Source organism: Oryzias latipes, chromosome 6 (assembly GCF_053564925.1).
Source record: "Oryzias latipes strain Hd-rR chromosome 6, Olatipes_Hd-rR_3.1".
NCBI lineage: Eukaryota > Metazoa > Chordata > Actinopteri > Beloniformes > Adrianichthyidae > Oryzias > Oryzias latipes.
The window spans coordinates 17,682,717-17,697,471 of NC_136242.1; the positions used below are offsets into that span (position 1 = coordinate 17,682,717).

Consider the following 14,755-nt stretch of genomic DNA (forward strand, 5'->3'; position numbering starts at 1 on the left):
TTAGGTTAACGTGGAGTTCATTTCGAAGAATGATTGATTTTTGACGAGGAGCTTCTAAGTTTTTACAACTTTGGAAGAGAACAAACTTGCAGAAGCGTTGAGTGTTTTGTCGGTTCCTCCGTGCCTAAATTCTTCTGTAAAGAACATTAGAGACGAAAAGTTGAAGAGTTTTGGGGCTAAAATCATTTGGCGATGGCGGACCGCTACTAGCTCATCAAAGAAGGCAGTTTTGTTATCAATTAGTTAAAGTTATATTAGTTAGAGATTGACTTTACTATGAATAGATAGTTTAAAAAAAATTACACAACACAGATCCAAACGCATTGAGTAATATAGGCTTATAAACCACAATTGTGATGCAAGGATACCTTTTTTCTCAGTTGAATTGAAAACACAAATGCCCATAAGTTCTAAACAGTTATTACACAAACTACTTATTGATATTGTTATGTATTTGTTTGTCATAGAGCTTTATAAACTCTAAGACAAATGTAAGGTGAAGCTCCTCCTCACACTGAAGTTCAGAGCTGATCTCATCTTACAGAAGTAAAAATAACTTGAAAGTGAAACTGCGATGAAGGTTCTTAATTTTTTTGTGTTCAATGCATGTATTTTCCCCCTTTAGCTCAAACAGATGTGTAAAGTAGGTCACATAAGGGAAAGGCCTGGCTGCCTTTTTTGACTAATAACAGAATAATTCATCATTAAAATGGGTATTGATGTGTTTTTCTGCTGAATATAAAGGGGAAGGTGACTTATTTTGAAATGTTTAGCTTTACTGGATCACATACACACCTTGGGAATCTTGTAAGCTTCTCTTTTTTACTTAACAATGTCCTAGTTTGGGGATTTTTTTTACTGCACTGTTGTAACATCTCACTTACCACTTGCTTTTGTTTTGCACTGCTTTCATTTTTTCTTCGATTTCTTGGAACAGAATAAGCTTTTATATTCAGAAAACTGTTAACTACAAAGTTATAAAATCAAGCTCTTAACATTCAGTCCCTGTTTCCATGTAATAATTCTGTTTTTATAGAAATGAAGGAATCTGTCAAGATTTGGATTTTAAAGTAAAGTTGGTAAAAGCTGTAGTCTTAAAGTAGAAAATAATAGAAACCAATTTAAGAGCCCTTTAGTCATCGCCATTTTTGATGGCATCTTTCTTCAAACCCTGGCATATAGGGAAAATGGGAAAACAGGCAGCTTATAGTTGTGAGGACACTCAAGTTTAAAGACCATCCTTGTTATAATGCTTTTTCAAAACCTGGAGGGATATTTGTTTTTGTTGGAGAGTTCAATATTGTAGCGTCTCTCGGGATCAAATCCCTGGTAGTTACTTGAAGCTTTGCTCTCAGCTCCAGGTAAGTTTGTGTTGATGGCTTCAATCCACAAGTCAGAAAAAGCTGCTTCTTTCTCAGTAGACTGAGGACACTATTGGAGAGGCGCTTGTCTGTGGCAGAAGAAAAACTGTGAAATCAATAAAAACAAACCCAAAAGCTTTAGTTGGTAAAGATTAACTCATGTAGAAACCATTTGCATACAAATATTTAAAATTAAAACAGTTACAGGGAATTACCAAAGTTCCTTTACTTAATGTGTTACAGATCCACATTGAACTTGCTTACATAAAAATGAAATGAAAACTTAGTTTTTTCTTTTCAGTTTTCAGTAAATTTTGTTCACGTTTTTATTTTTTTTATTGTCTTTTATTCCTGCACACATTATGAGTTGACCTACATCCCATGTCGACTTGTTGTGACCTCTTCTTCCAGCACCAGTGACACACTTCTGCAGAACTGTCAGAACTGAAAGGGAATTGTTGTTTGTTTTGGATTTTCTTTTTATGACGAGGCCTACACTTTACTGTTTTTTTAAATCGTGCTTTATTTAATTTTACTTTGATCTTTGAGTAACTGGCTATAGTTTGTCATTTAAATAATCTGCAGTTGCTTTGACTGGGACATATATTGAAAGGAATACGTTCCAAAGGCTGGATTCTCCAGATCAGATCTTTCTACACTCTGAACAGCTTGTTTTATTTTTTATATTTTTAATTTTGTTAAAGTTTTTTTCTTTGTAAAACTTACCATTTAAAGTACTTTCAGCAGATTATTCGACCTGCTTAAAGTTTATTTCTGTATTTGGCATTTAAACCTTTTAAAAATGAGAACATATGTCAACAATTGGAGACAAAATTTAGTTTTCTCTGAATGTTTTTTTTTCTTTAAAGTTGTTAGAGATTCCTTCAGTGTAAGAAAGGCTCTTATGATAAAGGCTGGTTATCATAACTAAGCTTATTTTAATCCGAGCTGCTACTCAACAATCTCAACAGCAATCTCCTTTGAGGATTATCTACTTAGCAGTCGTATCTTTCTCTGGTTTGGGCTTTGCACACTGTTCAGTTCTGTAAACAGGAAACTGTTGGTATTGAGGCCATACAGTTCGTTTAATAGATAAATAGTTGTGCTTATAAATCCTCAACAGGATCAGAAGTGTGCTGCATAAAGTGCAGAAGGCTTGAAGGCAGGAAATTCAGTTCATCGTGTGTTTAGTTAACAGGTTTTTAAACTAATAAAACAGGATGTTCTAAAGAATGATCACAAACCAGCCCCTTAGTGGATTTATTGAGATTTTGTTGATGGAAAATATTTGATAGATGATTTTAGCTGTTTGTTTGTTTTTTGCTTTTTGATCGCAAGTCGTATCGTCATCAAAATATTGATCGCTAATATCGCACATTGTGAGTTTTCCTCACATCGTGCGGCCCTAATGTGTAGAACAAAGTAAATCTAAAGTCGTGTCAGTGAAGTGCTTTCTTTACCCTGAAATACTGAATGCACTTTACAAATATGAATACAAACCATCATAGGGACAAAGAGAAATGAAAGAAAAAGCCACTGTATGATCGACTGAAACAATTCCCTTTCAAAATGACCACGAAGGGTTACAGTGCTGAAAATCCTATGTTTTTGTTATTATTGTACTTTTGGCCTCTGAGTCCAAACAAAAAAAAAAAGAAAATCTTTTTGCTGAGAACTCAACAACTACAGCAGCTAAGAAAACCCAGATGTGAGGAAATGTGTGGTTGAGTGAAAGTTATTGACATCACCAAAGCAGGCTCAAACACACCGGTGTTCTACCCCAAACCTTTGAACACGTGCTGCACTTCAAGTAGTTCAATGAATAGTAATTACGACTAACACGGAAAAAGGAACATTTTTTGATCATTCTGTTTCCTGTGGTGACAGAGGCAGACTTGACCACAAGTTTCTCACATCATCATCGGGACTTTACCTCTCTCTTTTCCAACTTAGGGGATTTATTGTGTTAAATTCTTGCATACCCCTACCTTTGATATGCAATTAAGCTATGAAGCCTATTGTGGGAATGCTCAAAAAGAAACTTTTGAACAAATAAGGCTTGTGGTGTTGCTCTGCAGACTATCGCTGGGCCTCTTCAGGAATCCAGCTGTGCAGATGTTCCTGTTGGGCTGCTTCCTTAAACTTGGTTCTGTGCTTGAGTGACTACAGTTTTCCCCTCGTAAATCTGCTCTTTCTTCTTTTCCCAGGTCAGCGACGCACTAAAGTATCTTCTCTGTCTGCAGACACACAACCATGGGGAAGGGATGCATCACAGTCACCAAATACTTTCTATTTCTCTTCAATCTCCTTTTTTTTGTAAGTTGTTGTTGTTTTTTCCTGCAGAAGAAAAGAACGTTCTAGTTTATCATCTTATTGGTTTCTCAGTAACAAAGTGCAAATGATGCCTAAAAACCGACATTAAAAAATAGAAGTAAAGATAGCTATGATACGAAAACATGAAGTCATTTTTCTTTCTTTGTCGATTTCTCCATATAAAGGCGTTTCCTGAGGATGCACAGAAAATTGTTTGTTGCTCTGCAACTGCAGCGCAGGCAGATCTAAACATCTGCAGATGCTTTCCATTTGCCCCCCCCTTCTGGTACACCGGCTGCAGCATTAAAGTTCAGTTTGTGCTAAAACTGCAGGCCCTTAAAACTGACTCTTCCAAGATGTCCGGACTTTCTCAGGAGTCTGGGACCATAAACCTGACACAGCCCTTTTGATGTTGGTGCTGAAACCGGTGTTTTAATAGGAAACGTGTGTGTCTGTCAGGTTTTCATCCATGTGGACAAATGCTTCCCTGGCATCAGGGCTGAGGGGAAGCCAGGAAGTGGTGGGCTAATGATGACTGCATTCTGTGCAAATGGACAGCTTTTTAAACCAAGGCACTAATTATTGTTGGGGGCTTGAATACAAGCAGGAAGTTGACGAATATAGAGGACCTCGGAACAATTATACCACACATCCAAACTGGTGCTGGGTTTAACTGCACCTGCATTCTTCACTTTGTAACTTCTTTACGAGCAAATCGGATCATTCCTTTTGGGGCTTTTGTGTGCTTGGCGATTGCTGTTTTTAGTTTGGAGTTGAGCTCCGATATTATATATTTATTTCCTTTGCTTTAAACCTTTCCAAAACTTCTTATGCGTTTCTATGAGCTACGAGTAAACAAAGCCATGTAGAGTAGAGCTGAGACCTGATTACTTACAGATGTGAAAGCTAGGAAGGCAAAAAAAGATCCTCTATCCTAATCCATACCATAACAGATACAGACTTTTACTCTCATGAGCTTCGGTGCCTGACTATTTCCTTTCCTGTTTTACAGATCTTTGGAGCGTTGATCATGGGCTTTGGACTCTGGGTTCTCTTTGATAATCAGAGCTTCATTTCTGTTCTGCGTAAGTGCTCTCATACCCGAAAGCACTCGCTGCTTTGCTTCCTGGTCCAGGTGTCATAAATCTCTTCACAATAAAGCTTTGTGGCATTTGAAGTGCCGCCAAAACTCTAAACGGAATAGATTGTAAAATTAAGGAAATCCTGAAATTCTTGACCTACCTAATGCATTTTTAAGTGGATGATGAATCAAAATATGTGCCTAAGCAAGACTTACCTTCCTGGTATGAAAAGAAAGAATTATATTGAAAAGGTTGGTCAAAAAGCTGTTGAAAGTCAAGAAATCTTGACTGTAATCCTAAATAGGAAAGTTTTTATTCATCCTACTGTCCAAAGAGGTTTTTTTTTACCATTTCCCCAGTTGATGCACATATGAATTCTTATCTTCTAGCAGATGTTGAAACAAACATTGACTTTGTGTCAGAAGGAGACAAAGCATCCAAATAGCATGCTGAAATAGTCGACCATATTTCCCGTAATTATTTATTTATTTATTTATTGAATGACTGTACATCCTCTGGGAATGCATCAGAGACCGTCAGATTGAATCCAGGTCTAATCCTTTCTTTTGCAAGGCTGGAGAAAAGCAGCACCGCATGGAAACTTTTAGTCGCCATAAACTCTGTCATAAATAATTTTAGTGCGTTCAAGCCACATGTTGTATTTTCAAGAGCTGCACTTTTAGTTTCGCCCTCTTTATTTTTAGGACTCTTGCAGTTTGATTCTCTGGTGACTTGAGAATTTGTAAGCCTGCTGTCCTTCCAGACCAACATTTGTCAGCTTCCCAACTCACAGCAGTCACTAGTTAAGACTAGCAACACCACAGGAACATGCACAAGTTAATGGGCTAATAGTACATAGCTGAGTAAAAAACAAATCAGAATAATGAATGATTAATTCATTAGAAGTCTTGCAGACACTTGAAATGACACGATAACCCAGGCTGTGCCTGAGACACATCGTGTTCCAGCGACCCAGAACCGCTTTGTCTGCATTGATATCTAGAAACACAAGCTGCTAGTCAATCAATTACAATTCTAACAACTACTTACTAATTAGCCTGTTTAATACTAGTCACCAAGATAGAGAGGAGAAAAAGTGAAGTGGAGGAAATGGAGAATGAAAGTGAATGACAGACATGCCGCAGGAAGATAGAAAAAAACCAGACTAAATTCTCCATCCGGTTTAGACTTATAGGCAAAAGCAGCTTTCACTAGAAGAGATGAGGAAACACAATGAATAAGATTTAACACACCAAGACATCAGTTAAACAATTTTCACAAAATACAACAACTGATGAGGCATCTCTCATCTCCCATAAGCCTCAGTTAAACCGCCAGGCCCAGTAAATTCATCAATACCAGAAAGTAGGCTAATAGATTGATCAATGGACAGTAAAGCCACATGAAGAGGATTCCCCAATCCTGCATGATTGAAAGACACAACCCAGACTAATAAACATGTCAGTGAAATGCAACAAACTGCCAAATGTTCCTCTTTTTCACATATTTTATTTTATAACATTTCTTTTTACTAAAAGAAAAATATTCCTATTCTTTCAGAACATTCATCCTTTGTACTTTTGTAGTTTGTACTCTTCATTGGTCATCTTATATTCATCTCAGGATTGAGTGGGAAATCTCTAGTGGAACAAGAGCTCAAGGCTGATGGCTTTATTAACGTTTTGTGTTCCTCTCACAAGTTTTGTCTCTGCCTGCTCATAAACAGGATCTCTCTTTTTTCACTTTCCATTCTCTGAGCTCTGGTGAAGCAGACCTTTGCAGGTGTCCTCACAGAGGTGTTTGGATTCTTAGGTTTGACTTTCTGTAGAGGAGCTCTTCTATATCTGTGCCTCCCTACATGTGTACTGGGATGTAGACAGCTGGCTTTATATGCATAGAAAAGTGCTTCTGTCGTTCTTCTGTTGACCAAAATGGAGCGTTCTGTGTTGATGTACTAAAAGACTGTGACATTTCCCTTTTTGGCAAATAGGCTTCATATAAATGAATTAGCACTGCAAGAAAAATCACCAGAAAAAAAAACACTCATCCTTCCACATCTTTCCATTACCTTTAAATATAGATGTATAGTCAGGTCTGTGTTTTTTTTGTTACTCTATGAAGGTAATCTGAATGTGTGGCTCTGGCCATGTTTACAGTGAGACCTGCAATGCCAAGCAGTCCTCCCCCAGTCCTCCCCCAGTCCTCCCTCCCTCACAGCAGCCAGCTCGAAGGACAAATCATTCTTTCCTCTTTTATATGGAAAGTTCCATAAAGACCACACAATGAACTATTATAGAACCCCTGGCAAACGCCTGAACAGAAATTTATTATTATACATCAGAGAGCTACACAGTAACCAGGTTAGAAAAAGTCAAGAAAATATGTTTGCATTGACAGAAGATACACAATAGAGCAGAATGAGGGATATCTGCTTCATAAGTACTTTCATATGCCTGAAGAGACCTTTCAAAGTAGACATTTATAAAGAATTAAAAGCAAATGCTAGGAAAATGAAAAACTTGTAATGGGTTCCATCAAACTGCCAATTCTCCAAGTTCCCGCTGTTGTTTTTTTTCCCTTTTCTACCGTCCATTTCCTTTGAAAAAAAAACGCCCTTCATCAACAATAGAAAGATAAAAATTGAGTTTATTTATAAAGCGATGATTCAAACTGATATGTGTCAAGGCTCCATGCAGAGAGCTCAAAAAATATAGAAAACTCTGATAAAATGTACTTCATTTTAGCATATATTTAAAATACAAAGTTATTTATGACTATAATCTAAAAATCAATGGTAGCTGTAGAAATGTCAGAATCTTAGTTAGGTATTTTATGGTCCTAGTACTTAACATTTTTTCTACTTCATTTTTTTTTCTCTATTGTCGACGTTTACGATTTATTTTAGTATTTTCTACTTTAGTACACAGCAAAAACTTTAACTCAACAACACTCATTCATGTATTTTGACTTTGTCCTAACATTGTGTTAGGAAGCTGCTTTTGTGTCAACATTGTGGGTCAAAATGTTTTCGACATGCGCTGAAATTGTGCACTCAGTTTGTGTTCTGAAAGCGTTTGCTACTCTTGGCTTTACAGAAACTAGCTTCTTGTTCTTGGGCCGTACATGTATACAAAGACTGAACTCATGTGTCAGCAGTGTTCTGCATATAGAACATGCAGTGTGCCTTACTTTAAATGCCACCCTGTTACCACATAAACACTTGGCACATGTTGACGCGAGTCATGTTGGCTTTCAATTACGTCCAGAACCGCCAGCGTAGACTCACAGGCAGACTTGTGGAAGCACTTGACGATGTTTGAACCGCCATCTTAAGTGTTTCAACACTTGTTTAATGTCACATTTTTTGTTGCTGAATTAGGGTTGAAGCTCTAAATAACTTCCTATCATGTCAAGTAGTTAATTTTTCAGTTTTGAAATGGAAAAAAAAAGACTAAGTGATGCAGTTTGACAGTTGGGTTATGTTGCAGCCTTCATCCAGTGATTTAAATGTTTACAGAGCAGCATAAACAAGTGAAGAAGTATTCCCAGAATGCTCTCCGATGTCTTTTAAGAGTTTTAATAGCATCATTTAGCCAAAGAGAAATCTTTGGGTCTTAAATGTTAAAGCAGTTTCTGCAGTTTCTTTTGACTTCTTCACCCTGGAGTCTGGAAACAGAGATTTAATGGTCCTACAGTTTGCTCAGGCCAGGCGTTTTTTTGTTACTTGGAGTCACTTCCCAAAGCTCAGACTCTGGCTTCATCTGCAGACAGAACTGTGTCGCTGTGGGGCCCCCGCCACACCAGATAGCACTATTGTGTAGCGGCTCCAGTTGATGTCCTCTCCAACCTCGCCATATTTTTGAGTCCCTGCCCCCCTCCTTCCTCCACCTCTTGAATCTCTCCGCTGCACATACCAGAGACAGAAATCAGTTCATCTAGCCAGAGCCTGGCTTGTCCTTCTTTCACTCCCTCTGGTGGTTTTCTGTTCTAATATAGTTTTCCAATGAAGAGAATATTCTCAGTGCTCTGAGTTAAGCAGAAACATGGCTGCACTGTGAGTAGCTAAGCCATTTGTTTGCATATGAGCGTTTTTCTTAACATCCTGCTCTTCCTTTTTCCAAAGCACTATTACTGTTGGCAGAGGCGCTGCTAGGGATGTTGGGCTCCATGTAAATAACTTTTACAGGACCCCTAACACAGTGGCAATTTATTAATGCTGTTTTTCATACCATCATGCATTATGATGGGCTTTTTTTACTCTCATTATCATCTTTGTGACAAAATAAAATGACGACTGACAGGTACAGTATGTGAAGAACTGAGCACTAAATACTATAGAATTTATTTTGTTTTGGATATTCACAGCAAAACTGATTCTTAAATAAGAAATAAACTTTTTTTCATGATATATTATAATGGATGTAAAAAAAATGTAGAAAAAAAGTTTGTAAAAGATGTAAAAAAAAACGTCAGCTAAAAAAGGCACCATCAAAATACAAAATGGCCATTTATGGTTTATCATCATTTAAACGATCTGCTGATGCTGGTGCACTAGAGTCTGTTCCAGAATTTTCAAAAAAATAATTTTGACAGAGGGGATGTCAACTATTATTGGATAAGAACAGCTTGATAAATGTTTGAAAGGAATAATTATTTAACTAATATAATAGTGAAATGTAAAATTCCATTTTTCTTGAGCTAACCATCATTGTCGACCGCAAACCCACCTTGTTTGTTTTTTAAATACTGGGTGACATATTTTCGACCCTTTCAACTCCTTTGGCATCCTGATTTTTGAGGCATGTCTTCTCTACCTCACACACTTTGGACCTGTCTGTCACACACTGCTTGCCTGCGGAGTTTCAATCAGTTGGACCAAACCATTTTAAAAGAAATATGGGGTGTGACAGGTGGCTCCTGCAGACGCTGTTTCCAACACAAAAAGAAATTGTTACAGTGACATTGAAAATAAAACTTTTGTGATGATATATTGGTTAATGACTTATTGAAATTATTATTTTTTGTTTTGTTTTTTCATTTTATCATTGTAAGGGGCCTCTATAGTCTCCCCTCAGTCTGGGCCCCTAGAATCAGCCACCTTTACCTCCCATTTAAATTTAAAACACCCCAAACTGTTGGTGTTGGCACTAAACTTCAGATTGTGTGTCTGGTTTGCTTAAACAGTCTATGGATGTAAAACTCTTCATGTTATCTCTCCATTGATGTTTTCTCTAGATGAATCGTCTCACACAGTGAAAGTGGCTTCTTACATTTTCATTGGTGTGGGCTCCCTGTCCATGGCCATGGGCTTCTTTGGCTGCATTGGTGCCATCTATGAGATCCGCTGTCTCCTGGGTTTGGTGAGGAACTCTTCTCTCTTTTAGAAAGCTGATATCACAGAAAGGGAGGAAAGAGCTCTACATGGTCAGGTCTCACATTATAACGCTGAGCCTCCTGGATTCCTCAAATCATCTTGTGCTCTTAGATCATCAGCTCAGGTTTGACTGGTTTTCTGTCGCACACAATTGAAACTAGAGGGGACTGAACAGTCCAAGCGATGGCTCCCAAACCCAGGAAAGCTCTGCCACTGTCCCTGGGCTCCTTAGATTTGTCCCAAAGCTGAAGGCTGAAGTTCCAAGTCAGAGAGAGGCAAAGAAGTGCGAGTTCCAAGGAGGTCACTCCCCAAGAAGACCCTTTCCTCACCTTGTCTACAATAATGGAAGATAGGAAAGAAAAAGCACTCAGCTAATCCAGTTGGACTTCAGAGTCTAAGTTTGGAAAAGTCTGGATTTATTTGGTGAAATGACAGAGTAACATCTTTTGGAGGATTTTGACGCTTGTGAGTGCAGTCCTCAGACTCAGCTCTGCCTCTAGGTCCACAAATGCTCATTCCTGACAAATCTGGCACCATTTAAAAGGATAATAAACAGCCTTTCCACTATGAAAAGATTTATTGCAATGAAGCTACGACAAAGGCACACATTTCTTGACATTTGTTCTAAGTTTACATCCAACAAACCCTTGACTTGCAATTTATTAATAGCACACTTTGTTTTACACTTTGCATAGACAGTTGAAGTGAGGAAATGTCCATCCAGAAATGACCGAGCGGGCTCTCCAGCTTGGGCAATAGCACATGACAGATTCCTGCTGACAGTTAAGCCTTTCAGCATTTTCTGCTAATGTGTTGGAGTGGGAGCTCGCAGCACGCAGGGATTTGCTCAGAGGAGGGTGGCGCGACAGATAAAGCCAGTGAAATGCATGGGGAGGGGGGCTTCAACAAGAGTGGGGAGGGGTGTCTGACCTCCACAGAGTTAGACCTGTGAGGGGTTAACAGGAAAACCGCTGTGACCTACTTATCCCAGTGATGGTAGACTCCAGCACTGCACACAAACACACAACTCTGGGGGGCCTTCAGTGATTTAGGTTCTTACAACTGAGGAGAATAACAACTTTTAGTCTTAAAGTAAAACACCTTTAGGGGAAAATAATCCAAATTTCCCAATAATAAAGAATAATGAATTGACATATCTGTTTGTATGATGTAAGCCTTTGTGTCGCCTTGAGTATGAAACTTAGATCATATAAGTGTTGATTTAGACTTCTTTTTAACATGTTTTCCCTAATATTACTTTGATTTGTGTTTCCTTATTTAATAAGTGTAAAGAGCTTGCTTAGTGACATTTTTTTTCCTCTCCTCCTCCAGTACTTCACCTGCCTCCTGCTCATCCTCATCGCTCAGGTCACAGCTGGAGTTCTTATTTACTTCCAGAGAGATCGGGTAAAGACAGCCGCTTTCATTTGGCTTTGTTTGTTCTCCATAAAGTTTGGGTTTTAGTCCTAAATGTTTTTCTTTTAACATATTTTTGTGTCTAAATTGAGCTTCTATTCAATCTTTTTCTCTGGCCTCTTTTAGTCCATCTCTGTACTTGGTGTGTGGTTTCCTCCTATTGGTTCTTCTCACAGTTTTAGGTGTCTTTTACATAAATCCTTTTTATCTTCTGATAAAACACAGTTTCAGTTCATCAAATAAGTTTCAGAGGTCAGTTCAGGACCCGTGGGACTTTAGATCCTCAAAGAAATGAGTCTGACAGACAAACATGTGACTGCCAATCAGGCAGAGGCTAATTTGTGATTTATTTGGACCATTTTTAGAAGCTGTTGAAAGAATGTTTTTCTTTGCTGAAAGAAAGTAGACAAAGCTCTGGTCACATACTGACATTGACCTGTAACACAGTTGTTTCCTAAACTCTGTAATTCATGAATAGAAAAAGTTCACCTAAAAAACAAAACACACCCAGTTCAGTTTAAAAGTACGAGTAAAAATCGGGTTTTGTTCCACACATAAAACTGTAGCTCAAACTTATGATATTATTTATGTTAAAAACACATTTTTTTAGTTCAACAGTATAACTTTAGACATTTTACGGAACATAAGATTTTGTTTACAACATTTCAAATTTGCTCTGCTTTCCTGTTTTTGTTGTTGTTTGTTTTTAGCTTCCTTCGGTTAGAAAAAAGCCTGAGTGTAGCTAATAAACTGAAGCAGGCTCCTTCTATTTTCTATTCCTATCACAGGATTGTTCTGGTCGACCTTAGGAGTTTGTTCAGAAGGGAGGGTCTGTTTGCTTTTTTTCCTCTCTAACAAAAAATGCGAAAGCAGCAGATAGTCTGGTGGTTGCAGCAAAGCCTGCAGCGTGACTGTACGTACGTATGGAAGCGTGCGGGTCTCTGTGTCAGTGTGAGTCCCTGATAGCACTGCGTCTTTAGCCTCCCTGTGTTTAAGGCTCACCACAGGGCGGGGCGGTGCCCGTTCCCAGAATAGGGTGAGGTTCTCACTTAATTTCAGTAGAGCTGAGAAGACCCATCAGAGCCAGCTCTCTGCGGTCTTCTTCACATGCACACATTTACTTTTTTAAAAGCTTTCATTTTCGTTTGCTGGGTTTATTCACAAAAATAAAGTTTAAATGTTGTTAACAAATTGTGGAAAAAGGCCTTGTTTGTTTTCTTGTCCCTATCTTTGTCTAAAATGCACAACTGTAAATAAATGTTCAAAACATTAATGTAGAAAAGTGAATTAAAGAAATTCAAAAGTTGCTCAGGACTAAATAATGATGGCGCTCCTTTTCCCCCCCCCTTCTCCAGCTGAAATATGAGATGTCCAGCATCATCCAGGGCATGATCATCAACTACACCGGGCTGAACAGGACCACAGAGCACACATGGGACTACATTCAGAAAACTGTGAGTCTAGGCTTCACAGTTTGGCGTCTCCTTTATCGAAACAGTAGATTTTCATCAAAAAGTTGTTGAATCCTTTTGGCATTTGCAATTTAAAGTCATGTTTATTTTTTTAAAGAAACAAAAACATCAAAGGTAGAGCTTGGTTTTTTTTAGTCACTTTATACAGATTCTATTGCTGAACCTCAATTTGACCTATCACCAATCATAATACTGCCACCACAGCTATACAATAGTAATTATGCTAGTCGATTTTCTTCTGGCACATTTCCATTTTATTAATCTTTCTTCTTCTTATCTGGAGAACAAAGCTTTTACTTATATTAATATATTTTTCTCTAAGTTAGATTTCCACATATTTTAAATTACCGTATTTTCCGGAGTATAAGTCGCACCCCTTACCAAACTATGAAAAAAAGGGCGACTTATAGTCCGGAAAATACGGTAAATGCTTGTAGGTAAAAATAATGTTTTGATTTCTTCAAATCTACAGCCACGCTCGTTTTAGCAACATTAGTGTTGGGTTTTCTAAGCAGCCGTATGAAAACAGAAGTATGATTTGTGTTCCTTTTTTTGTTTGAGTGAAGAAAAACCTCAAAATAAACAATATAACGTGACGTCATTTGCCACAACTCACAGGGCTAAAAAGAGCTGCAGTAGTTTTCTTATGTAACCCATCAAAGCTTTCAGGATCAAAAGAAAAAATGACCTACTGACCAAATCAACTTCCTGTGTGATCGTTACACAGGAACACTGTTATTAGAGGTAGCTTGTACTTTAACTAAACCAAATGCTTTTTCTTTGTTGCTCCAGTCTTTTGAAGAGATGGAGAAAACTGACATCATCAGAGAGAAAAAACAGGATTTTTGAATTTAGGATGAACCCACTCACTTAATAAGAAAAATGTCTCCTTTTTCTTGCCAGGCCTCTTTTCTTCTAAAGCTTTTTAAAAACATCTGCCAGTGAGATCTTTCCTGATGTGATGTCACCATCTCTAAATCTCATTAGGTTCCATCTGTGTCTGTGTCTTATGTTCCCATTTTTCTCTTTTTTCAGATGAAATGTTGTGGATGGACTGGTCCAGGGAACTGGTCTGAGAACCTTCTGATCAAGAACAACACCCAGAAGCTTTACTCGTGCTCCTGCCGCAACGAGTCCCTCCCTGGCTCTGATGTGAAGAACGTGGGCCTGTGTGAGAACCTGTCTGATGAGCTGCCCGTCTATGAAACGGTACGTAACACAACACAAAAATAAAAAAACGAGCTTCTCAACCAAGGTGGCAAAAACACAAACAAGGTTGATTCATTCTGAAATTTAAACTTCATAGGATTCCCATTTGCTAAACCAGTGGGAAGTCCTCCCCATGCAGAACAATCACATGGGCTTTGGATTATAACAGGACAACAAAAGCATCACAATGCAGTCACATGCAGAGGAGAACATGAGACTTGTCTGTCGGGTCACATCACACGTTCAGCTTTCATCAGTCCCCTTTCCTCACCAACCTGCCCCATTTCTCCCAAACCAGACGAGAGGCGGGGAAAAGTTCTGCTAAGGCAATCCAGAACACACTGTGAGAACTCCAACATCAAAGGATGAGAAAAACAAATAACAGGATTTTCCTATCGCTGCCCTGTGCGGATCAGTCACCAGTGGCTCCAAGAGGCTCAGGTGTCGGAGCTGGAACTGAAGTCTCACTGACCATCAGCAGTCAAAGGGTGATGACTGGAGCAGAAACGGTTGTTTTCCTCAGTTTTT

The 14,755-nt window shown here is 38.4% G+C and overlaps 1 protein-coding gene across 3 annotated transcripts in view; it reads left to right on the plus strand.

Moving 5' to 3' along the window:
• Window positions 1–14,755, plus strand: part of cd82b (CD82 molecule b) — a 156,181-nt gene that overhangs the window by 137,451 nt on the left and 3,975 nt on the right. For 2 of the 3 annotated variants that reach the window (XM_078948569.1, XM_004069552.5), the window contains 6 exons: window positions 3,569–3,677; window positions 4,687–4,759; window positions 9,992–10,116; window positions 11,463–11,537; window positions 12,902–13,000; window positions 14,054–14,227. In XM_078948569.1, the coding sequence (XP_078804695.1) occupies window positions 3,615–3,677; window positions 4,687–4,759; window positions 9,992–10,116; window positions 11,463–11,537; window positions 12,902–13,000; window positions 14,054–14,227 (609 nt within the window). In that variant the 5' untranslated portion in view covers window positions 3,569–3,614. The remainder of the gene's footprint in view (window positions 1–3,568; window positions 3,678–4,686; window positions 4,760–9,991; window positions 10,117–11,462; window positions 11,538–12,901; window positions 13,001–14,053; window positions 14,228–14,755) is intronic. The other variant, XM_004069553.5, reaches the window with a different exon arrangement.